This window comes from Dreissena polymorpha, chromosome 16 (genome assembly GCF_020536995.1).
Source record: "Dreissena polymorpha isolate Duluth1 chromosome 16, UMN_Dpol_1.0, whole genome shotgun sequence".
Taxonomy (NCBI): Eukaryota; Metazoa; Mollusca; class Bivalvia; order Myida; family Dreissenidae; genus Dreissena; species Dreissena polymorpha.
The window spans coordinates 6,631,195-6,655,968 of record NC_068370.1 but is presented as its reverse complement, the minus strand read 5'-3'; the positions used below and the strand labels follow the sequence as shown (position 1 = coordinate 6,655,968).

The 24,774-nt window shown below is 36.2% G+C and overlaps 2 protein-coding genes and 1 long non-coding RNA gene across 4 annotated transcripts in view; 2 read left to right on the top strand and 1 right to left on the bottom strand.

Moving 5' to 3' along the window:
- LOC127861646 (RING finger and CHY zinc finger domain-containing protein 1-like) overlaps nucleotides 1-24,774 on the top strand; it is a 473,873-nt gene that overhangs the window by 395,886 nt on the left and 53,213 nt on the right. The window lies entirely within an intron of this gene.
- Nucleotides 2,756-5,581, bottom strand: LOC127861656 (uncharacterized). Its single transcript, XR_008040307.1, has 3 exons — nucleotides 5,371-5,581; nucleotides 4,536-4,597; nucleotides 2,756-2,850 (listed from the first exon to the last, which is right to left on the bottom strand). It is a non-coding gene; the product is annotated as an uncharacterized LOC127861656 (long non-coding RNA).
- On the top strand, nucleotides 8,935-12,425 carry LOC127861637 (uncharacterized). The gene is made up of 2 exons (XM_052400312.1): nucleotides 8,935-10,921; nucleotides 11,320-12,425. Exons 1-2 carry the CDS (start codon nucleotides 8,935-8,937, stop codon nucleotides 11,535-11,537), a joined length of 2,205 nt encoding a protein of 734 aa, XP_052256272.1. The 3' UTR covers nucleotides 11,538-12,425.

Genomic DNA, 24,774 nt, shown 5'->3' with positions numbered 1-24,774 from the left:
GGGGTCACTTAAAGGAATGAACGCTGGGGTCACTTAAAAGAATGAACGCTGGGGTCACTTAAAGGAATGAACGTTGGGGTCACTTAAAGGAATGAACGCTGGGGTCACTTAAAGGAATGAACGCTGGGGTCACTTAAAGGAATGAACGTTGTGGTGACTTAAAGGAATAACGGTTGTGGTCATTTAAAGGAATGAAGGCTGAGGTCACTTAAAGGAATGAAGGCTGAGGTCACTTACAGGAATGAAGGCTGAGTCGCTGAAAGGAATGAAGGCTGAGTCGCTTAAAGGAATGAAGGTTCGAAGTTGTGTTTACTATTTCATATATAAACATGTAAATTTAATCAATCTTTTAATGAACTAAATCATTTTTAAAGCTTTACGAAACAAAACAAAAACACTCCATTTTTGCTCATCATTTGGAAGGCATGAGGTTGGATTCAGATTTTGTAATTGAGGACCGGTCACCAATGAAAATTTAATTGAGTGTAGTCTAGTGATGGATTTGTTTTCAGAGCTAGCCATTTATATTTTATAAACAAACTCCAAAGAAGAATTGTCGAGTACTGACACTAAGGACTCGACTTTATCTTGTTTAGAACTTTCAAATGTTAGAATATATTAGTATTCCGTGATGTATGCAAATCACGTCGTTCGCTTTTCATTCATTTATCGGCTTGTATAATTCAGTGTTTTAACTTCATGCGCCCACCTCGGACATGTTGATTTTTTATGCTCCCCATATATATATAGTATGGGGAGCATATAGTTGCCAGTTTGTAAGTCCTTCCGTCACACTTTTTGACAGTTTCTCATAGCGCCTTCAATACTTTACCGATCTCTTTCATATTTGGCATGTAAGTACCTTGCATGGACCTCTACCTTTTGATGAGGTTTGAGGTCACTGGGTTCAATGTCAAGGTCACCAAGGCTAATGATAATAGATTTTCCGTCACACTTTTGTTACAGTTTCTCATAGCGCCTTCAATACTTCACCGATCTCTTTCATGTTTGGCATGTAGGTACCTTGCATGGACCTCTACCTTTTGATGAGGTTTGAGATCACTGGGGTCAAGGTCACCGAGGCTAATTATAGATTTCCATCACACTTTGTTTACAGTTTCTCATAGCGCCTTCAATACTTTACCGATCTCTTTCATATTTGGCATGAAGGTACCTTGAATAGACCTCTACCTTTTGATTAGGTTTGAGGTCACTGGGGTCAAGGTGAAGGTCATCGATGCTAATAATAGATTTTTTAGGTGGTTATTAACACATAGATTTACAAAGCGCATCATCGGGGAGCATCCATCAGTTTCACTGATATTCTTGTTTCCTAATGATACGAGAAATTTCGAGAACCGTTCACATAAATAGACTTATGTAAATAAAATAAATTAAAAGTACACTCAATTAATTTGCCACTCCTGCAGTGCAGTAATTTGCAATTCATGTACACCAAAAAACTCAAACCCCAAAATTAAGTTAGCACGTTTGCAATAGTGAGCTTGTTCACGCAATCAAATAACGGCATTTGTACAAATGCGATAAATAGTGTAAATACATAATAATCGCACCACTACGATTAGAATTGCGGGAGCTGTTACTTCCATTCCCCAAAAACACACGGGCTTCGACGTGCTTGTTGTTTTCTTGTCATTGTATGGGCTATTGTTATGTCATATGCATCCGTGGAGAGTTCATTGTTTAATCTGAGCTGATTTATAATTGCATGTTTACCAAAAAAGGTACTATATAGTCATACATATTGTTCGATAATATGCCAACCTTTCTTGATCGTCATATTTGTTCATATGTAAATACTTTGTATTGTATGTTTCCTGTCGCGGTCGCTTTTCTTTTGTGTAAACGTATTTGACCATAGCACATAGAGCCGGATTGCCAATAATCTTTACAATTCATTGAAATTGTTAAATCTTAGCCTTTGCAATGCATTTAATCTGTAAATCTACAATGCAAATATTGTGTTACCGCTTAAAGAACTACAATATAAAAACATTTTCATTTGAGGTACTTTACGAGTTGTTTTGTAAATTGTCGACTAGATTCCAATAGAGATACCCCGGTTCAATGCATATAAAATTAACAGTGGCGTAGTAAACGTACAAGATAAATGAATTACTTAAATTTAAGTATTAGTATTGTAAGTGTAAAACAAGCTGCACATATTTCTGCTGTACAGAGAAAAAAATGTATCTAAAGAAAATATCAAAACGGACCTTCTATTTTGTCTGTATGTATTTTGAATGTAATGTGTAAATGTCGATACTTTATTTATAGCTATATTCTCAATTTAATAAGTTACGTATGTATTAGAACAGTGAAAATTTCATTCATGAAATGTTAGTTAACTTTGAAGAGTCGAATACTTTAAATATAATATGCTTACAGTATACATTAAAAACTCTTTCTTTCAATAGTGTGGCGAGGTTCTGTGTATTTAATGCTTTACATAATCGACATCCTGAAAAAGTAAACACGCTCACATATATCGTTCAATTATTTCGCAGTCGAAGACTTATTTAACGACCCTCGGTATATCCAGGTCACAACATACCAAAAGATTTCCTGCACAAATTCAATGTAAAAGCAATAACTTTAACAAAAAATAAAGTCAAACTTTTGCGCGTAGACACCCCCATAACCATACCTTTTCTTAAAGAGCATTCCAAGCCGCAATGATTTAAACAATAAAAAACATAGGTCATCCGATATGTAAGAAAGAACTCAATGCGAATCAGCGGTCACTGTTTTATGGCCATCTTTTTACCGGCATCTCTCCAGTTGATGATGGTTTCCCGCCAACTGTCAAAGTCTTATGTAGTCTCCAACCTAAAAGCAAAACAGGGAATTTGTAGTATACAACAATGTTTTCCCTACCACATGAACACAGAAATATTCAAAAATAAAGTCATGGCAAGTGCCCGTACAGAGAATTGTGTCTTCAAATAAATGAAGATTTTGTTTTTAGAGGGTATAGCATTGAACACCAAAAGTATTTAGTGTATTGTAACCTATAAGAGAAATTTATTTTGACTGAAATATGTTTTTCTTTCATTTTATTATCTTCCCATCCATATTGCACCAATATATTAAGTTTGGCTGGATTAGCTGTCCATTTGGCCATTCTGTATCATATTTTCACAAGCGGGTGTTTTCAGTCCGAAGAAGGCGATATTAGGCCTGTTAAAGCTTAACTTCCCCTTTAAGATTTAAAGCTGTTGAGTTCAATATCTGCAATAAAATACCAAAACAAACCAAATAGACATGCAAGTGGGGCTTGTGTGTGGTGGGGAAAGAATGAATTTGTTAGATATTTTCACTCTAAGCAATTTTGATAATGTCTTTTTTGTGTGTTTTTTTTAATCATCCCAAAAATGCCAATTTCAAAGCAAAAACAATCCAATTTCATCCAAGACAATAAACTAATTAGTCAAAATGAGAGATCAAAGATACTTTGAAGAGTAGAAATCAATAAGCTTCCAATAACTTGTTATTTCACACCAATAAAAGTGTAAAATCTTGAAAGCGCCTTGTCGAACGGTGCCCATTTATTTACCAGCCGCCAATGAAATATTCTAGCATATAATGTCATGGGTGCCTTTCAACTGCAGCAGATGGTCAATATGCATTGCCAGCTCTCATTTAGAGGTTCAAGACAATACAAATTTTCATATTTTGGACACAAAATAAGTACTTTAGGCTATTTATATGGTGGCAATCTGGTCCAAATGGAAGTTTGTAACCAAGCGAAAGAATACAATGCTCATTTGGGGGGGGGGGGGGGGGGGGTTAAGCTGGAAGGAAAAGTTAAATTGAACAAAATACACATATGTAGGCAAGCATTATAAGCTTAGCAATGATGTTCCATGTAGTAACAGGGGTAGAAAGGCAGTTCAGATCAAGGCAGTGTCCTGAAAGGGGTTTCTAGTACTTCTTTTGGGGACACAGCTTCCTGCAGAATTCTCAACACAACAAATATCAATGATTCATGTCACCTTTCTATGCAAAGAAAAACGAATAAGGACAATACTGTCATTAAATCACTGAATGAGAGAAGCATGTACCAAATAAAAAACAAAACAAGTTGCTGAAAGTGCCAAATTTTGTCAAGAAGATCCCTCTAAGGTAAATGATGAAGGGGACACTTGCTATAACAATCCTATGTTTAAGTAAGGCGCGACACCCTTTTAAGCCGGAACCATGAATATAAGCATTTTGTGAGAAAACAATACCCAAAACAAGCTAATTGTAGGGTTACAAGCAGCAAATCAACTCAGCTGTACTGCATACATGCTCAGGAACAAGGATAAACCTGTTAAGAGCCAACTTCAGCTGCCAACAAAGCACGAGCTTTACATGCCAGGACGCGGAACTATCAATACAAACTGCGAGGAGAATTACATGACGGCAAGGGTGTGAGTGACCACAAACCTGATTATGACAGTCTTTCACACCTAAAGCATCATACATATGCTTATTTGCTTGTGTACATGATAACAAAAGGATATTATTACCTGTTTTGCCATCAACAACCCTTATCCAGTGGCCCATGACTTAGTCGCAGACATTCCTCTACCTGAAAAAGTCAAAATACCCAATAGAAAAAGATAAAAAAATGAAACAAAAACATGCATTTATGTATTTTAAGTGTACTTTTATGAATAATATGAAGTGATAAAGCTTGCTAAATTCATGATTGTACTAAATATGAAGGCTGGCTCAGTTAAGCATCTGCTGCAATGTCCATACTGTAAAAATGCCTGCCATTCCATGTCGGTGAAATGGGGCTCTGTTTGAATGTTCATGCTTTTCGCAAAAGCTTTATTTGCGTTACTTGGTCACGGAGTCCCTGGCGTTGAATTCTAACTTCATGTAACACATTAACACGACACGGTCAACCAATATGCGGTTGAATTTAAGTCGGAGAGCAATTTAGCCCTTATTCCACTATATAAGGGTGGTGGGTCAACTTGAAAAACAACTATTCCAGGTCAAATAATCTGAATTCATGCATTTCATGCACTTATTTTCTTCCCTTTTGCTAAGAAATGACCAAAAATCTGCTTTCTCAGTCATATTTTGCACTTGCAGATGATATTTCATTTTTATCATAAGTTAGTTTAGGTCACAACATACCAAAAGATTTCCTGCACAAATTCAATGTAAAAGCAATAACTTTAACAAAAAATAAAGTCAAACTTTTGCGCGTAGACACCCCCATAACCATACCTTTTCTTAAAGAGCATTCCAAGCCGCAATGATTTAAAAAATAAAAAACATAGGTCATCCAATATGTAAGAAAGAACTCAATGCGAATCAGCGGTCACTGTTTTATGGCCATCTTTTTACCGGCATCTCTCCAGTTGATGATGGTTTCCCGCCAACTGTCAAAGTCTTATGTAGTCTCCAACCTAAAAGCAAAACAGGGAATTTGTAGTATACAACAATGTTTTCCCTACCACATGAACACAGAAATATTCAAAAATAAAGTCATGGCAAGTGCCCGTACAGAGAATTGTGTCTTCAAATAAATGAAGATTTTGTTTTTAGAGGGTATAGCATTGAACACCAAAAGTATTTAGTGTATTGTAACCTCCATACCTTATGTAAGTTATATTTTAGCAACCCCTTCAACGGTTTCTTATACCTACATTTACAACGGCTAGCAATCAACACGTTTATCTCTTACAAACGTCTTGATGTTCTGGAAATATCTGATTGGGTAAATATATAATTATTGTTAATATATATAATAATCATCGTCAAAATAATAATAATAATAATAATAATAATACTGATGATAATGATAATAATAATAATAATAATAATAATAATAATAATAATAATAATAATTGTAATTATAATAATAATAATAATAATAATAATAATAAAAATAATAATAATAATAATAATGATGATAATGATAATGATTATAATAATAATTATAATTATTATTATTATTATTATTATCATTATTATCATCATCATTTTTTTTTTTGACGTTGAGGTGTTATTCAATTGCAGTAAATGATTTTGAAGATATATATCAATTCAAAACTACGGGGTTCCCCTTAAAAATCATCGGTATTGAATATGAAATATGACCATTTCAGTTGTGTTTATATCTCCTCTTACATGAAGCGGTTAATAAATTGCCAGTTCATGCATGCTGCTTGATGACATTTATGTGTTATTTTATTTACTTGCATATGTTGTTCAAACAATTTAGCGTTCATGCTTGTTAATGCCTATCTTCCTTTATTTCAATAGTAATGTTTCTGTTTTTGTAATTGCCTTCAAATTTTCTGCTGGCAAACCGAAACGTTGAATTGTTAATTCATACAACATTTTCTAATGTTAACTTACTTACTTACGTTATTTGTTTGCCTTATTGCTTTAGACGTTTTAACTTGCCAATATAGAGAGCCATTATAGGCTCCGTTGATCTGTAATGTATGACTTTCGTAATTAAATTAAAGGGAACAAATAAACCAAAATACTTTCAAGCGCAGATTAATTTTGACAACACATAACTCTCTCAGAGGTTCTGTAGTTTCCAGGTTGTTAACTACTTTTTATCGAAACACCGATTTTGGGGACTTGGCTGCTTTTGAATGAAAGCACATTAAGTACAGAGATGAGTTTGTTTATTTAAGTTATTAAATAAAGGACATCTTGTATTTTCAAATTACACAACATTCGTAATAAATGATAAACGAACGAAGTGAAGTAATATTAACTGAGTTGGGTGATGATCTGACATGCCAGTTGTAGAAGATATCACGCCTAATGCAAGCAAATGATTCATCAAATTGTTAACTAATGTAAAGACCATACAATCACGTTGCTACTGTGCGATGTGCGCGTGTGTGTTCTTGTGTGCGTGCGTTTGACGTTTGTACTTGTGCAAAATACAACGCTTTTTTATATCCGAAGCTTAAAACTGAGAGAACACGAACTAGAAACCGATATTTATCTCGTGATCTCGCATCGGATTATCTCACTTTCGCGTCGTAATCTTACAAACTCCAAATTAATTGTCGACAATGCAAAATCACAATGCAAAGTTGCAATATAACGACATTAATATCACAATAAACAAGGTCGAGAATGCGAAAACACTATACGAGGCAGCAGATTACGATGCGAGATCGCGAATTAAATTTTTTATCTCGCGTTCTCGCATCGTGTTCTTGCGTTCTCACGCGTGTACTCCAGAGGTTTCCGATGCGCAATAACGAATAGCAATCAAAGGGCATTGCATAACTGTTAAAATTATTGAATTATCATGACACAAAATGGATGTATTATCAGCTACACGCAAAAACATGTGATTTACATTTAGAGATTAACGGGAGATGCAATTAAGTTATTAATATGTGTAAACATGTGATGTAATGGAGAACAGTGGCACACAGAAGTAACAGTAAGTTTGTAACGAATAGAAAAATCCAGTAAGCATTTGCCATAAAGCAACATACATTGTTACATGTCAAAAATGTCACACTGGAACGGTCATTAAGCAATATGAACTTGTCATAAAGGAATATGCTATTGTCATTGAGAAACAAGAATGGACTCGCAGTATTGTCTAACATACTCTGCATGTTCACAAAAACCACAATTCGACTAAAGTACGTACGCTAGTACGTTAAATCTAATTTAAACACATCTCCGTCAAAAGACCAGTGGCTGTGCTGTCTGGTTCACGCAGTGGTTGGTACATGCGGTTCTCACCTCTTAAAAATTCGTAACCAACTTTCGCACGTCTATGAACATTAATGAGGTAGAAGTGATGGAGCACACTCCTTACATAACGCAGCCTCAAACTTTAAAATACACACAAACCCTCATGTTGGAATGTTATTGTCAAAAGCACGTTCGAGTGAAATAGATATATACATTTAAATAGATAAGAGAATGTTTATCTATGCTTATATGAAACAGTGAATATTGAAATAGCTGTAGGGTCACCAACCTTTTGTGTTAAAAATCTTCGAATTATGTCAATAGTGCGATATTCATGTATAATAAACCGAACGACACAACTCTTTGATACAAACCTTAAATTTTTATTCGGTGTTTGTTTAACATAAGTTTGTACATAACGCATGAAAGTGATTTTAAATTTTTAATAAAATACTAGTATTATCCGGACAGATTTTAATTCTTAAAATTCGTTAATTTACGTTGCAAGAAAGCGTTTCTTATGCAAAACCAAAATCTAGGCATTCGAAATCATGGTATGGTATGAGGCAGCTATTTAAAAAGACGGACCGTCATAATTACATGTTTAATTAGTCCTTTCACCTACATTTTCTAATTTAATGTAATGCAAACGTTCATTTGAACTTTGAACACAAGTATTGAACACACAGTATGCATGCCATTTAACGCATTAAGAAGAATGGAAAAAACAGCAACAGCATTGGGCTGCATTTGGAGTCAGTCACACACCGGCACGGAGTGTGTTGAAATTCATAAATTTGTCGTCGGCAGTCCTCGCGTAGCGATTACTAGCCTTATTTGGTAACCAAACTTTATACTGTTAGTGATAGTCGTGTTGTCCTTTGAACGACAATTGTGAAGTAGTTTATGTATTTTTAAGTAAATGATGTCCTTCCGCAACCGAGGCTACATGAAGTGTGGATTCGGAGTTTGTCCCGAAGTGTCTCTCCTATTGTATAAGCTAACTAGACTCACGAAAGTTGGGAAGAATATTGATTGATTTTAAGCTGCCATTTCCAGATATTTAGTTGTTACTGAAAAAAAAATCAATTTTAGTGTGGTCTTGTATTGTAAGGGGTTGCCGAAGTACCCGAAGAAAACTCCACCTGTGACCATCAACCAAACTCATATGCTTCTGAAAAACTATTCTTAACATATTATTCTTCTTTGTTTAGATAACACACGATGTGCAGGAGGGTCTTGATCAATGTGCTGATTGTGGCCTTCTGTTCTGGCATTTTGCAAGCGGAGGTCTGCAAGATAGACATGAAGGAATGCGTCTTCCATTTTGAGGTTGAGCACCGACTAACCATGATGAGAGGTAAAACATTGGTCTTTCCGCACGGTGGTAATGTGTTTGCGTACGACGTTAATGACACATCCACCGCTGAACCAATTCCACATGACCAGGTGATTACAGCCGATGGGTGGGAGAATCCAAGACTTGTTTCTGTAGTCAACGGGCAATTCCCAGGGCCAAATATAATCGTTTTTGAGGGGCAACAGATTGTCGTGCATGTAAAGAACAAACTGAACAGTCACGGAGTTACCATTCATTGGCACGGTCTTCATCAGGTCGACACGCCGTGGATGGATGGGGTCCCGTTTGTGACACAATGCCCGATACTTCCAGGACAGTCATTTACCTATCGCTTCAAGGCCAGTCCAAAAGGAACATTCTGGTGGCACTCGCACGCAGGGGCACAGAGAACCATGGGTGTGTACGGAGCTTTCATAATCAAAGAGAGAACCGAGACGACCACAGAAGATCTAATAATGCAAATAACGGACTGGAACCATGACATGGATTCTGACACGGATCACGCGAAAATGATCTACGGTGTGTACGATGGAAGAAAGAAATGGAACCCAAGCCAGTCACTAGATAGTAGTTTCTTTAGTATGTTGCTTATACATTCTTTACTTATCAATGGGAGAGGACGCTACTACCAGGAGAATAATATTGACCACAATGGCGCTCCTTTAACTGTTTACAACGTCAAGTCAGGCAACAAATATCGGTTCCGAGTTATTGGAACTGGTGCATTATATCCCTTCAGGATATCAATCGACTCGCACACATTGACTGTTGTTGCCTCTGATGGTTACGACCTGAAACCAGTTGAAGCAGAATCATTTGTCATTAATCCAGGCGAGAGATTCGACTTCGAGATTACAGCCAATCAGCCGGTCGATAACTATTGGATACGTGGCATTACGTTGGAGAAAGGACGCTACCGCCGAGCAGATGCAATTTTACGCTATGAAACCGCTACTGCGTCTGACCCAAAGACAAACCGCCAGCAATGTACAGCTGCAAAGACATGTTTAGTTTTAAATTGCCCTTTTACATATTATCCAGAAGCGTACACTGAATGTGTAACGTTTGACCAGTTGAAATCTGCTGTAAATGACGACCCAGCACCTGTCTTTGAGCCTGGCATGTCCAAAGAATATTTCCTTAATTGGGCTTTTCCTGGCGTGAAACCTTACCCGGGTTCAGTCAACGGGCACCCGGGTTCAGTCAACGGGAGAGACTTTCATACCCCGGATGTAAATCTTCTTTTGCAACCAAAGGAATGGTCATCCCCTTGCAAATCTCCAGAGTGCGGCGATGACCGACATTGTTTGTGTACGCATGCGTTAGAAATAGGCGGTGGGGATACTATTCAAATGGTCTTAATGAACATGGGAATGGGCAAAGGATGGTCGCACCCTATACACATGCACGGACATTCGTTTTACGTCCTGAAAATGGGATACGGGAATTATAATTCATCAACAGGGGCGATACAAGGCGACAATTCAGATATCGATTGCAGAGGACCAGTTACCGACCCTAAGAAATCATTTTGCAACAACGCAACATGGAGTGATGCGGCTTGGCTCAACGGACGTGTACCGCGCTTAGAGCTGAACAATCCTCCTCGTAAAGACACGATTATTGTTCCCACTGGCGGATATGTTGTCATTCGGATAAAGGCTGACAACCCCGGTCTCTGGAACATGCACTGCCACATTGAACTTCACAGTATGGACGGCATGCTTATGCTGTTAAATGAATCGTTCACTGAAATACCATCAGCGCCGAAAGGATTTCCAGACTGCCATTCGTATCCGCCATCTCCTAACAGAATGAACCTTATATCGAAGGCAGAGGAACACCAGCAAGGTAATGGTATTATGGTATCTTATGATTTCATCTGATTAAAATGTCCAGATAATGTTTTGCAAAACTGAGAGTTGTGTCCGAATAAAAAAAAATTAATACACATTGTTGTCTTCTTTGATTAAATATATTTCGTAATTAAATTACTTGCATTTAATGAACCTTCATTTACAATTAATGTATAGCAAAAATGATAGTTGCGTCCTATTAGGTTTTACCTTGTTGAACATACTCATGTTGTTCGGGTCTTTGTTGAAGTATACATGTTTATCACGTCATTGTCTAAACGTTAAAAGTAAAAAAGAAAAAAAAATATTTTCAGAATATACAGTTAATACCATAAGAGAAACAATTTCATATAGTTTGAATTTAATCAATAACTCATCGGCTCTTTTTTATAGCTCAAGAGGCATCGGATTCTGCAATAACGAAGGAAAATTACCATGTACTTCTTGGCCTACTCATCGCAGTACTTTCGCTGCAGACCATTCTTGTGCTATGCATTTTTTGCGTGTGTTTGAAAAAAACAAAGTCTTCCAACGACAAGTATACATTGAACGCAAACGGCGCAACAAACGGTGGGAATGTCAACAATGGTTTCAATATGAATAAACTGTAGACATGTGTAGTTCAGTCTCAATGCACTGTATACCCTTCACGATTGAATTCGATAAAACATATTACATGGACTTAGACAGTAACTAAGAACACCGTTCATAAGCACAGCTCAAAATTGCACACATTTTGATACTCAAAATGTTGAGTGGTAAGCATCGCATTTTACTAACGATTCGTCACAAACGTATGGGAGCGTAATGAAACGGTCTTCTTTTAATATGTAAATATTTGTTAAATATCACTGAGACTGTACTCTCTTTTCCATGATCTGTAGTGAACAAGAATCCATGGGGAAACAGAAATCCAAAACCAAAGTATCAATACAGATATATTTATTCAGCGGACATGTAATACGGGATAACTGTACGTCACTTGATCGTCCTGAAAATTTGCAATTAAACAATAATTCTCATTTTATAAAAATAACCAATTATACGGTTGCCGTTGTAAACAATTATAAGTATATATTAATTTTCATACGACAGTCGGTGGGGAATCAATATCATATGTACATGCTTTAAACATTTTAAAGCACCTATAATTTTGTACAAACTTACATAAACGACAGCGACAAAAAAAGAAAATCTTTGACAAAAGAAACCTTTTATTTATTATGGTTTATATATTGTATTAATATAACAGTTAATTGTATTTAAGAATACGTAAATATATCTATCGAAAAAAGTATCTGTATACTTTCACGTTTATTGCTTGATTACCCGATACAAAAATCGTCAACTTGTTAAACGATCTATTCGAAGCTGTTCTTAAAATGTTTGACGTTCTATTTCAATGTAATCCTCTCATTATTTAACTTTCTATTTCACTTTAAACCTTATAATGCTGAACGTTCTATTTCAATGTAATCATTTAATTGCTTTACGTTCAATATCAATGTAATAATTGCACGCTTCATATCTTTTACTTTTGTATACATGTTAATGCACTTACAAGTCTGTATTCAAGTGAAACAAGTCAAGCTTTAAGTTATCGATCTGATTACTGACTGCAAATTGCATTGCGCATTTTCCATATTATTTGACTTAGAGCACTTACGACTTCGTGTCGCAATCAATAATCAATTCTTTTGTGTACAAAGTTGCCAAATTATACTTTTTTCGACTTGATGTTCAACTTAGATTCTTTGTAGCTGCAAGCCGTAAGGTTCGTTACACAAACCAAATCAAAAGTTCATGTCGGCGAAACGCTTAAACTATTATTTGCTGCTGTTACTTGCTATGTATATATTCCAACTTCAAGTATATATATATATATATATATATATTAATATTAAATATTGAACATCAAGATTTATGATTCTGGACTTCTGGCGTTCTGTTAAAATATAGCAAAATGAAAAGCATGCAATAAATGTAGAGTTATAAATGCTTAAAGTTCAGACCCAGACATCGCCAGCTGTAATATTTCACATTACCCCGAAATTACCCCGGTAGTACATACCGCAAAACTGTGATCCGCTATTTAGCATTTATTCGGTATACTCATGTGAGTGTGCAGTATCGAGATTAACACGTTATGTTATAATAATTCACTTTTATGCGTTAGATTTCGGACAGTTTGACGATCGTTTGATCTTTATCATAAATCAGTCATTGAGTAAACTCAATAAATATTCTTATATATTTAAATACAACCACAGCAGTATCTATCTCTTTGCTAACGTTTTCTGGAATATATTTCACGCCGTTGATTTTATTAAACCAATTAACCGACTAAACAAAAAGGTATATCATATTCGTTTAATTTGTTTATACGTTATAATATACGTTTACTGTATTTAATGCACAGAACTTCTAAACTTAAAAAGCGATTATGACTTCTTGCTGCAATGCATATAGTAAACAACATCTTGTGTTTAGTTATTTAATCCAACTTTTTACATAAGCTGATTTCCAGTCTACATTAAAGTTAATATTTTGGGAACATACACTTCAAGTATTTTGCGCACATTTTCACAAGTCACCATGCTCGCTCTTTCAATAAAGTAGTGCAATTTACACTGCATGCCGTATACCCTTCTTGACAAGAGCAATATGGGAAAGCATAGCCGTGCGAGGTTGGGCGGGCCAAAAGCCAACATGGTCAACTTAAGTTAAATATTCTATTTAATATAGCGATTAATTATACTGAAGAAACTCTATCAGGAAAATAATTGTTTATTTTAATCCTCTAATTTCATAACAGAACATTAGCGCCTTTTTTAAAAAACGAGTTAACACAAGGAGTCAACAATCAAGACCCTTAAACGACAGGCTCCTTTATTTGTGGTAACGGTGTGTATGGTTGTTGTTCTGTCGTGTAAATCCTCTATACATGTCTTAACAAAGGACTCCTTGAACGACTCTCAGCATACCAATATATTTTGCGGACCCATTTTTTTATTTAATTATATTTGTCTTTAGTGAGCATATATTGTAGCACGACCAGTAGTAAAAACGTTTTTCCAATCATCTGCAAGATGAACTTACCACAATGCTTCTTAGGCAGACTGCGTTTTATTATTTACGTACAATAGCAAAGTACATTTCAACTGTGTATGACAAATTGATTAACGAAAGAATATAACGGCCTAATACGCGTCTTTGCTTGATGCGATGCAGCAAAATAGTACTGACTTACTTTCACTGTTTACTCAGTTTCGTTTTTGGAAATTCAATTACTAATTTGTTTACTGGCTCTACAAAGAGTTTACATTTCGAACGAATTCTTTAGCAATACGATTTTTGTTATATCTGATCTAATAGGTATAGCACCTTTAAAACATTACATTATCATGTTGAAAAAATCCCACGGTATCGTGTTTAAAAACTGCCTCATACTAAAACACGAAAGCGTATTCACTCTAAGAACAAGCAATCTTCAGTAATATGACATGCTAATTGTGTTAACGTCAGGAAGAAATCTCCTTCAGTTATTAAAACAAATCGTTATAATATATACATTAAGAAGAAGCAGCCATAGTAATATCAAACATTATTATGTATACTCTATGAAAATGCACATCCGCGTAAGACGGTCCTAAGCCCTTTTGATAAAGGTTGAGGGCTGGGCGTAGGGATATTTACCCTACCATGTAAAAAGGTTTATACAGAAACGCCAAACAGCATACCGACATACTTCAAGGATATGGAAGACGATTGACCCCCAGCTGGAAGGTGTATGAAGCCGGGCTTTAAAAGACAGAGTCAACTGAAAGCCGTTAGACCGAAGACCATCGTCTCCACGAGGACTACCACCATAATTGGTAAATGGGATTCCAAACCCATGTACGAGATAGGGAAGACATCCAAGTTATCCGCAGAGATGAGGAAATTACACATGACCATCCCATGAGTCAGCGAATCAAGATAAACTGGTTCCGGGCAAAGAAGAAGAGACTCAACATGGACATAATCCAGTACTACGCCCCGACGAACGACTGTGAAGACGAGGTAAAGAAAAACTTTTACAACAGACTGTCAACCATCATACAAGACAGACAAGAGACAAGTATCATCATTCATTGTAAAGGGCGACTTCAACGCCAAGATATGCAGAGACAGATGATGGTATGGATATAAGGATCTTATGGGGCTGCAAGGTTAAAGCAAGAAGAACAAAATCGGTGATAGATTCGCTGAACTGTTTGCAACAAGTCACCTGGTCTTTAAATTAAGTGTTTTCCACGACAGAAGGATACACTAGGCAACTTTTGTTTTCCAAGACCCATCAACGGAGAACCAGATCGACAAACACTATGTTATAGTCTGGTTGAGTCGTGGGTAATTTTCATAAAGTTGTTACATCACAAATATTTTATAAATATATGACCATGAATCATAATGAAAATAATTATTAACCTTTATTCTTGAAGATATGTTGCTTTTTTCCAAATGTTTATCGTCTTTACACATCAAAATAATCGACTGTGTTGATAGTGTCAAACTACCATCATGAAAAAAGGCTTCCGGTTGATTTGTGGGTTCTGATTGGCTGCCAGAATTTCAATATTTGCATACTATAAATAGCCTTTAAACTGACCTTGCAGGACAGGTTAATTTCTTGTTAAAAAATGTCAACAGACGATGTAGCACGGTAAATACTCATAAATAAACAATTTTGTGTTACTTTGAAACACTATATGAACAATACATAAATGAGGAAATACTTCATAAGGACCAATCAAGTTATGATGAATTACACTATTTACTTGTTTTTGACGCATTTTTGATCGGAAAAAAATGGTGACCGTGTCAAAACATTTTTCCGTAACGAAATGCATCATGTGCGAACGTTCTATCGCGAGATTTCACGCGATTTCTATACCCACGAATCAAACAGAACCCACGACTCAATCAGTAACAACCATACATCTTGGCGGCGTTGCATCGCTCTCTTCTGGATGAACACATTTAAAGGAGTAGAAGAAGTTGCTTGGTACCATCATCTCCTAGTCGCAAAATTAAAACTGAATCTGAAGAAAAATTGGATATGCAGAGGTTCCAAACGCCATCGTTTAAAATCGCTATGCTTAAAAAAGAAGCAAAAAGAGTTTAAGATCATCCTTCTAAACAAGTTTCAAATCATATAGGAGCTGATTGAAGAAGATACAATAGAGAAGACGCGGCAGACAGGAAAGTGCAGTGACCCAAAAATGCAAAGAAGTACTGGGCCCCAAGTCGTACACCAACAAGGAGCTGAAATTAGCAGCGTCTCTGCAGAAAGTTAAAGAAAAAAGAACCAACGAATCAACAAAGTGCCAACAACAGCAAGACAAGAGCATCAAAAGAATAATTCACGAGAATAGTGAAGCAAATATCGATGTGAGGCGAAGTATCAAAACAGACAATCGGAACAACGTAGGGACGCTGGAAACCGATCAGCAGCCCACCAGAAAAGAACCAACAACCTTAACTCCATCATCACGACAATAGCAGGAAAGTGTGACAAGCGAGAGGGGATTGTAAGGGACCGGGAACCGAGGAGCTATAGCACTTGACTAAGGGCAGATGCAGAGCTTGATCGAGCAATTCCAGGAGCTACTCAACAGGCCAGCTCTTGCCACCACATCGGGGATAACGAAAGCTACAAGCGATGCGCGACAACAAAGAGACACACACCGCCATAAAACGGCTTAAAAACGGCAAGTGAGCAGGATCTGATAGCATACCGACAGAAGCGCTGATATTGAGGCCAGTGTAAAGCTACTCTACCCTCTCTTTGGCAAGATATTGACAAAGGATGAAATACCAACAATACAATACGACGAAGCATTTGTAAACGGAGACATGCATACCGACGAGCAAGCAAAAATATACAATCTCTTCTTAATTGATCAGATATTCTGGGTGATGACACAGATATAGAAAATCAACACTTGTTGAATTAGTCGTATCTCCTGAACAATACCCCATCTTTATGTGTGATCTATAAATTAAGCCCGGAAACGTACTGCAATGTCTTGCTATAGGGAAATCTACAGGTCTCAATAAAGTTTCGCCTTTTTGAACTCGGGTGATCTTTCAGTAATAATAAGCGAATCCGTTATAAATTTACTTTTGATAAAGTGTATGAGAATAATATGTATATGCGTTGATTTGTACACAAACTTTATACTTACGCAATTGTAATATGGATTTATATATAAGATATTAACAAAACATCAATAAACACACATATATAATTCTCTTTTAATACAGTGCTACCTTCCAAAATACCATACGTATGGGCATTGTGCATGATTTAAACAAACTTGATAGAACACCATCACTTAAAAGATAAGACGATGTTTGAAGTTTTATCTCTTTAAGGAAAACAAGCAATTCCCAATTCAGAGCCTCTGCGTCCAACAGTTACAGTGATTTTTTAAAGAGGACACTATACATATAAGAATAACAAGTAACTCAAGAGAAGAGAACACTTTGACCAAAGATATATGATTCGAAAAACCCATGGGCCTTCCGATTCCAGACGAGAAGTTTTTTAAGAGAACCTTATGGATTTTTATTTGCATTAACTTGCTAACATACGACGTTACATTCCATATATTGCACCCTAGGTATTGTCAATTAAGAAAAGAAATTCAGTTATTTGGTAATACAAGTCTGCATTTCTATAAATTATCTGACCCCTGTGGTGTGGGAAAATTGGGTGTTTTACATTAACTGCAGCTCTGAAACAACATTTTAAGGCGATAACTTTGCCAGTGTGCCCGACAATGTGATTCCGGCGTGGTGACTTATCCCTTTGCAGCAAATAAAGCAACAAAGACTATTGAAAGCTTACTCTAATTGTATCCCACATACATTAGTTGGAACCACTATTGGTAAATGTGCACAAAAAACCTTTTTGTTTTCTCAGATTACACGGAATTGAGCACCGGGGCCAGACTGACACTTTCCGAAGCCTGTCCGAGACGGAACTCGAGCCTAGGAATCATAGGTCCAGGGGTGGCAAAAGACTTAAAGCTCATGTCTGACGATGACATTTTTGAGTCAGGAATTCAAGTGTGTTGTTTTTTCATGCCAGCAAGCCCTTTTGTTGGGTCAAATGACATCAGAAATGCTGCTTCTATACTGATTTTACCTAAAATGTGCCAAAAAAAAGGTTTGTTCGAAACCTGTTCAAAACCTGCTTTGATGCTCAAATATTGCCATTGATGATTTTTTCACTTATTCAGTCATCTGTTACATCAACTTTGCCTATTAAAATCAAAAGTTATGACTTGTATGGAGTCTAAGTGCTGCATGTATGATGTAACCAAGTTTGGTTTTTCTAACATAATTCTTGACGCGAAACGCTGTTACGCATGACGCTTTCAACGGCAACTTTTATAAATAAATCTGTGTGTCATGGTACCGGAACTTTGTGATCTTTCTCAAAACAGATTATACCTGTGGGAAAAGTGCCTTTAATTCAAATTTGAAGGGGTTGGTTTCTCTTAAAGGTCACATAACCCCAAACCGGAACTCCTGTTTACAGTGTTACATTGCAGTCAATTTGATATATAGCACACATTGTTCAGTGAATGCTGCTTAGGATTTGTAAAATAGAATGCAAATGGTACGTTTTGGTATTAATTGAAAGGTATATTTGTAAGCAATAAGAAAAAGAGCCATTTTTGTGCTCTACTTTTTCTGTTGATGGTTCCCGGCTTTGAAAGTAGGTCATACTATTTGAGTAAAAATGGTCGCCTCCACATGTGTCAAAACTGGTGTGCCTATTCTAAGGTAAATATTTTGAGTTACAACACATAGAATTTGATGGCATGCATTTTTTTCAAAGATTATACATTTATCTTTCCAATGATGTATGATGATATAGTGGGTCATTGCTTGATCATGGTAAAAATTGATATCGAACTTCAACTATTTTATATGTAATATAGCAGGAAATTAATTGCGCATGCGTAACCTTAGATCGAGGTCTCCCGGACATGAAGGTTGTTTAGCAATTAATTATGCGTAGTAGCATTTAATGACGAAAGCTTTCTAACACTGTACTTTCCCTGAAAAAGGGATTCGGACCCCGAATATAGAGCGAAACAGGTAAGTCTTTACAATTTAGGAAAAAATCCCAATGCTTAATTGAAATTTTAAATTGATCACGCCTTAGTTAATTAACATTCACGAAGCAGGGAAAGCACTCTCCATGTTACAAACAAATTAACGTTAAGGAGTTGTCTTTCCGGAAAATGAGTAAGCGTAACATTAGCAAAACAATAACATTTGAACAATTAAAATTTATGTAACAATTAATTATTAATGCTGTACAGTAAGGTATATATTTCACAAGATACAATAAATTGTCTTATTGCAATCAAGTGTAACATGTAGTCCAAATAATAAGACTAGTACATCAATTGTAATAATAAACAAATGTACATTACCATTTTCAGATATACAAGTAGCAAGTACGCATTTGGGAGTCCCAGTCGGGCATATTTACTTGAACAATGCAAGGTATTATGTCAAGTCACGGTCATTTAGATAAACGCTATCACACCAAGTACTCAACATTCCTAACTAAATTACAATAATGATTTTTAACTTAACTGTAAGTAGCATTGTTTATAATAATTATAATTGTCAACACATTTACACAACATATTTACATCAACCTACCAATATGTTCTATACACATATGGCTATATCCTTGTCCTCAATAAATGAGTACCTCTCCCTGTGGCCATCAGGTAAGAGTAGTCATCAATACATATGTATGTTGGATTGGTATACCTTATCACAGCAAGGGCAACAGTTATTTCCGAGTTTCACAATTTAAGCAATAATGCTTTAAGTACAATTATAACTTCTATCATCTCGTGCAATTCTAGGGCAACTATAACTCTGTACATCTCTGCGAACGTTCGCACGTATTTATATACAGCATAAGTGCAGGGCAAAATCTTATATTCCTCAATTGACAATATCAACTTCTCTACTCTCAATAATCTATAATCTCGATATCTCGTAGTCATTAACAACATGAGTCTCAGTACTGAAGGGATAGACAGCCCAAGCTACATGATTGTTAGAATATTGTGTATGCCAAATTCACTTTGTATCTCTAATATTTCTAGGGTGCCAAAACCTCATAAAGACTGATTGAAAGAGAATTTAGACCGGGTGGGTCTCACACGTCTGTCCAGGGATCCTCAACATAAATGGCGGATGCATTTGGTGTAAAGGACCAAAGCAAGAAACCAATGGTAATTAACTAAACTGGTAGATGCATAACCAACATAATAATAATCAGGTGGCACAAAATGGCATGGGAGGTATAAAGTCAACTGTTACATCTCAATCTCATAATGGGGTGGCATATCCCCAGGCGCCTAATAATAAGAGACCTGCCGGGCCCTATATTTAATCATAATGGCGAGAGCCTATTACATAAGGAGGACTAGAAGGGGAAGTATCCTAGCCCACCGGCCTCATAGTAGTACAAAAGATGTGTACTAAAGGGTACAAAAATGTAAATCAAAAAGTGTAAGTCCTCCCTACTCTAATTCTGTAAATCACACACCGAGGAACTTAGCACAGGCTTGCAAGCATAAAATTTGAAATACAAAAAGGCAGGCTCCTCTCCCAGCATCAAAACTAAAATAATAATGTCTTTGTAGGTTATCACATGTCTCCTCATTACATCTCAAACAGCCCTGTTGATGCATTTGGTTAACAATAATGCCCTTAAATTCTAGAACTCTTTTATAGTCCTTATTTCAACAACTTACATATACAACAATTATTAACTATGTAGTACATTAAACGAGTAACAATTATGTATACCTATATCCTTGTAGAGCAATAAATAATTTACTTTCTCTAGAATTTTAGAAAATTCTCGAAAGATCTCTAATCTCTCCATAGTCATGAAGATAAGTTAATTATAACTCACTGTCCTAATAATCTGGTTGATTAAAAAAGGGGGGGAAAATATAACGCAAAACTGTACTGACAAAATATTAAACTGTTTTCAACAATAAGATTTAACTTTTATAGGTAGTGCAAGTAAAGCCTACGTCTCCACCCCGCCCCGTTAAAAGGAGTAAAGGTTATTTAAGGGCAGTATAAAGAACTAGGATATAACAGTTAAATCATGTACTTACATTCAGGACTGTCCCACTTACCATTAGTGAACAATGTAAAGGTTAAACAGTAGTAGTATAACATTTACTATTAATATAATTTATAACATATATTATACATATATTAGTGAAGTACTATCATAAACTATTAAGTTATATTGTCATTAATCACTGATGTCAGGTGTAGCCCACATCTTCGGGTTATAAACATCGTAGTTGGGACATCGTAGATTGGACATCGTTGACAAAACATTGTATATGGGACATCGTAGATTGGACATCGTAGACAAAACATCTTAGATGGCACATCGTAGATTGGACATCGTAGTTGGAACATCATAGATTGGACATCGTAGACAAAACATCGTAGATTGAACATCGTAGACAAAACATCGTAGATGGTACATCGTAGATTGGACATCGTAGTTGGAACATCATAGATTGGAATAGTAGACAAAACATCGTAGATTGAACATCGTAGACAAAACATCGTAGATGGTACATTGTAGATTGGACATCGTAGACAGTACATCGTAGATTGGACATCGTAGTTGGAACATCGTAGATTGGACATCGTAGACAGTACATCGTAGATTGGACATCGTAGTTGGAACATTGTAGTTTGGACATCGTAGACGGAACATCGTAGATTGGACATAGTAGATTGTATATCGTAGATTGGACATCGTAGAGGGTACATCGTAGGCAATACTTCGTCGGTGATACATGGTAGGCATCTTAGTATAAATGAAAAACATTGTAGACTGTTTATTGTAGCCTGGATTTTGAAATTAATAGTATATTATGCTGTTAAGCATAATGTTGGAGCTATGAATGAATAGTATGGTTGTATTCTTCTTCATGTTTTGTTTTTAATTTACTTTTATTTATTTATAAGCTTCTCCTTGTATTCGATTTTCTTTCTGAGTCCATGAAGGTGGTAATAGGTAGCCTCTGTCTTGAGTGTAAGCAGGTCTTCTTTAGTTGAGGGAAGGAGGGCCAATGGAATGGTTGAATCATTTCTTATGAAATTCAAGATAGTTTCAAAGTGTTTGGATGGTCTGTCAATGAAGATTTCAGTTTCATTTGTTTCCTTTGTTAGATGGTGAAGTATGGAATATGGTTCTTTTCTCAGGGTGTGTTTGGATGTTGTAAATATGTATCCTCCGACGTTCAATTTTATTTTAGAGTTATTTTGTTTTTTTAATTCTGTTAATTTGTCTTTTAATTTTTTTTATTTGAAGGGATCTTCTTCGTTTTCAGGTTCTTCTTCAAAGGTTGCTTCATTGTCAGACAGTGTGCTTTCAGTATACTGAATGTCTTTGTAAGAGATCAATTGTCTTGGATTGTCCATTTTGTTCAGAATCTTATCAAGTACGTTATTTTTTGGTTCGTAAGATTTTGTTACTATTCTCTTGTCTATATCTAATGGTGTTCTCGATGTGACATTGTTGTTTGACTGCTTATTCTCCTTGGGATGATAAAGCGTTCAGGCAATCTGCCCTCCTTGTGTTCCTCCTGCTGATGTCCCTGTTTTTGGGGTGGAGTTTTGTTTTCTGAAATGTCTTCTGGGACTGGAAACTCCAATTCTATGTTTTCCGGAGCATTTAGTTTCCACATTTTTTCAAATTCATTATCTTCATCTGACAGGTATAGGTCTTGTTGTAGGATGTTATGGTTAAGCTCTTTGTTTACATGTGGCAGGTTGGTTTTGATGGGGGCTTTGGACTTCTTTTCTTCCTTTCTTTTTTTATGGCATTTTATTATTTCTTCATTTGTGATTTCTGTTTATCTTTTATGTTCTTCGAGTGTTGTTTGGATTACTTTACATCTACGTTCCACTCGTGTACTAATGTAGTCATCGACTTGTTGACCTTCTTTTTCGGACACATTTTGTAGAGTGGCTTCTATCAAGTCTTTCATGTGTTCTGGTGTTTCAGGTTGGTTGTTGTCATGGTGTTTAATTGATGTCGCGACATAGGTGTGATGTACTAAATGTTCTTGAAAGGCTGGTATACTATCCTTGTTTATCATTTCGAGATGTGCCACTATTGTGTTTTTATGCAGTTTGATAGGTATGGAATCAAAATTAGCTATTTGTAATGATACAAGTCCATTGGAAGGTTGTACCAATGCTCTTGCAAGCAGGACACTGTGTTTTTCAAAAAGATTACTGTTTGGAGAGGTCACACCTAATTTTGCGTTGTCATATGGATCAATTGTTCCTCCAGATATCACAATCTCGCTTTCTGGTGGTATTTCTATATCTTCAGTCAAGGCAATTCTGCAGCCGTGAACATCAAATTCATTTGTATGGCAGTATACTTCTCCATTGATTTTCAAAATCTGTCTGCTTAGGATAATATCACAACTGTGGTTCATCATAAAATCTCTTCCAATAATGAACTCATTGGATATGTCTGCTAGGAAAACTGAATGTTGAAACAGTTGTTTGTCAATTGTAAATTCAATGTTAATTTTTCCATGAAATTTAGCTCTATCTCCTGTTATTCCAACCAGTATATAATGTGTTGGTTGAATTTGGGGTTTGTTATCTTCCCATTTGTCATAGATGCTCTTTTTCAAAATGGTTATGTTGGATCCTGTGTCTACTAAAGCAGTAATATACTGGTTTCCAATCTGTATTGGTAGAAACAATCCTTCATGAACTGTGTCTCTTATGTTATTTACTGGAATCTGTTGGCCCTTCTCATCGGGTTTTCGGGTCTCCTTGTGGGCCTCCATGAAAACCTGTCCTCGTTTCCCTGGTTTAAATGAGGTCTTTTTTGAGTCTGGGTCCTGTTGTTTTCATTAAATCTCTGCCACTGTCTTGGTCTTTCAAATGTATCTTCCTGTGGGAAATTTCGCTGTTGTTGGTGATTTTGAGGACTTGGTCTTCCATAAGTACCCGGAAATGGTGTTGAAGATCTGTCTCTGTAGTTTGTATTTCTCTGGTTTGTCTCATGCTTATCTTTTGATAGTTTTTCAAAATCATTAGCCAATTTCTCGAGAGTTTTTGTTAGCTGTGTGACCGTTTCGTTTCCACTTTTTGCATCATCATTGTTAAAGGTACAGTTGGAATTGTTGGGCTTTGCTATGTGCTCAGAGTTTTTTTTTTGAAATGACTAGACTCTGTTCGTCCTGCAGAAACATGAATGGACTGTTTTCTTCTGACCTCTGCTGTTTTGTATGCCTCAAACCGTGTTGCTATTTGGGTTGCCTCTGACAATGTGATTAGTTCAGCCTCTCTAAGTTTCATGCGCAAAGTTTGGTCATCAATCGCTTCAATAAAATGGTCTCGAGCCAAAGTATCTGTGAATTCCTTGGTTGTATAAGGGTCAGCTTCTTAATTTTTGAGCCAGTTCAGGGATGCTCTCTTCTACTCTCCTGGTACGGTTCTGTTGTTCAGTCCTAAATATAACATTTTGATTCTGGGAACCATATCTCTCTTTCAACTTATTGATCAAAGTGTTTATGTCTGTTTTCTCGTGCCTCTGTAGCTCGGTAAGGATGCCTCTTGCAGAGCCAATGAGACTGTTAGCTAGGTGAAGGCCTTTTAGGTAGGGTGACCATCCATTAATTTGGCAACTAATTTCAAATGAGTCTATGTATTCATAAATGTCCTCTTTTCCATCATATTTGGGTGGAT

Coding starts and splice junctions, on each gene's coding strand:
- LOC127861637 (XM_052400312.1), top strand. CDS start 8,935: ATGTGCAGGAGGGTCTTGATCAATGTGCTGATTGTGGCCTTCTGTTCT. Junction 10,922..11,319: donor GGCAGAGGAACACCAGCAAG/GTAATGGTATTA, acceptor TCTTTTTTATAG/CTCAAGAGGCATCGGATTCT.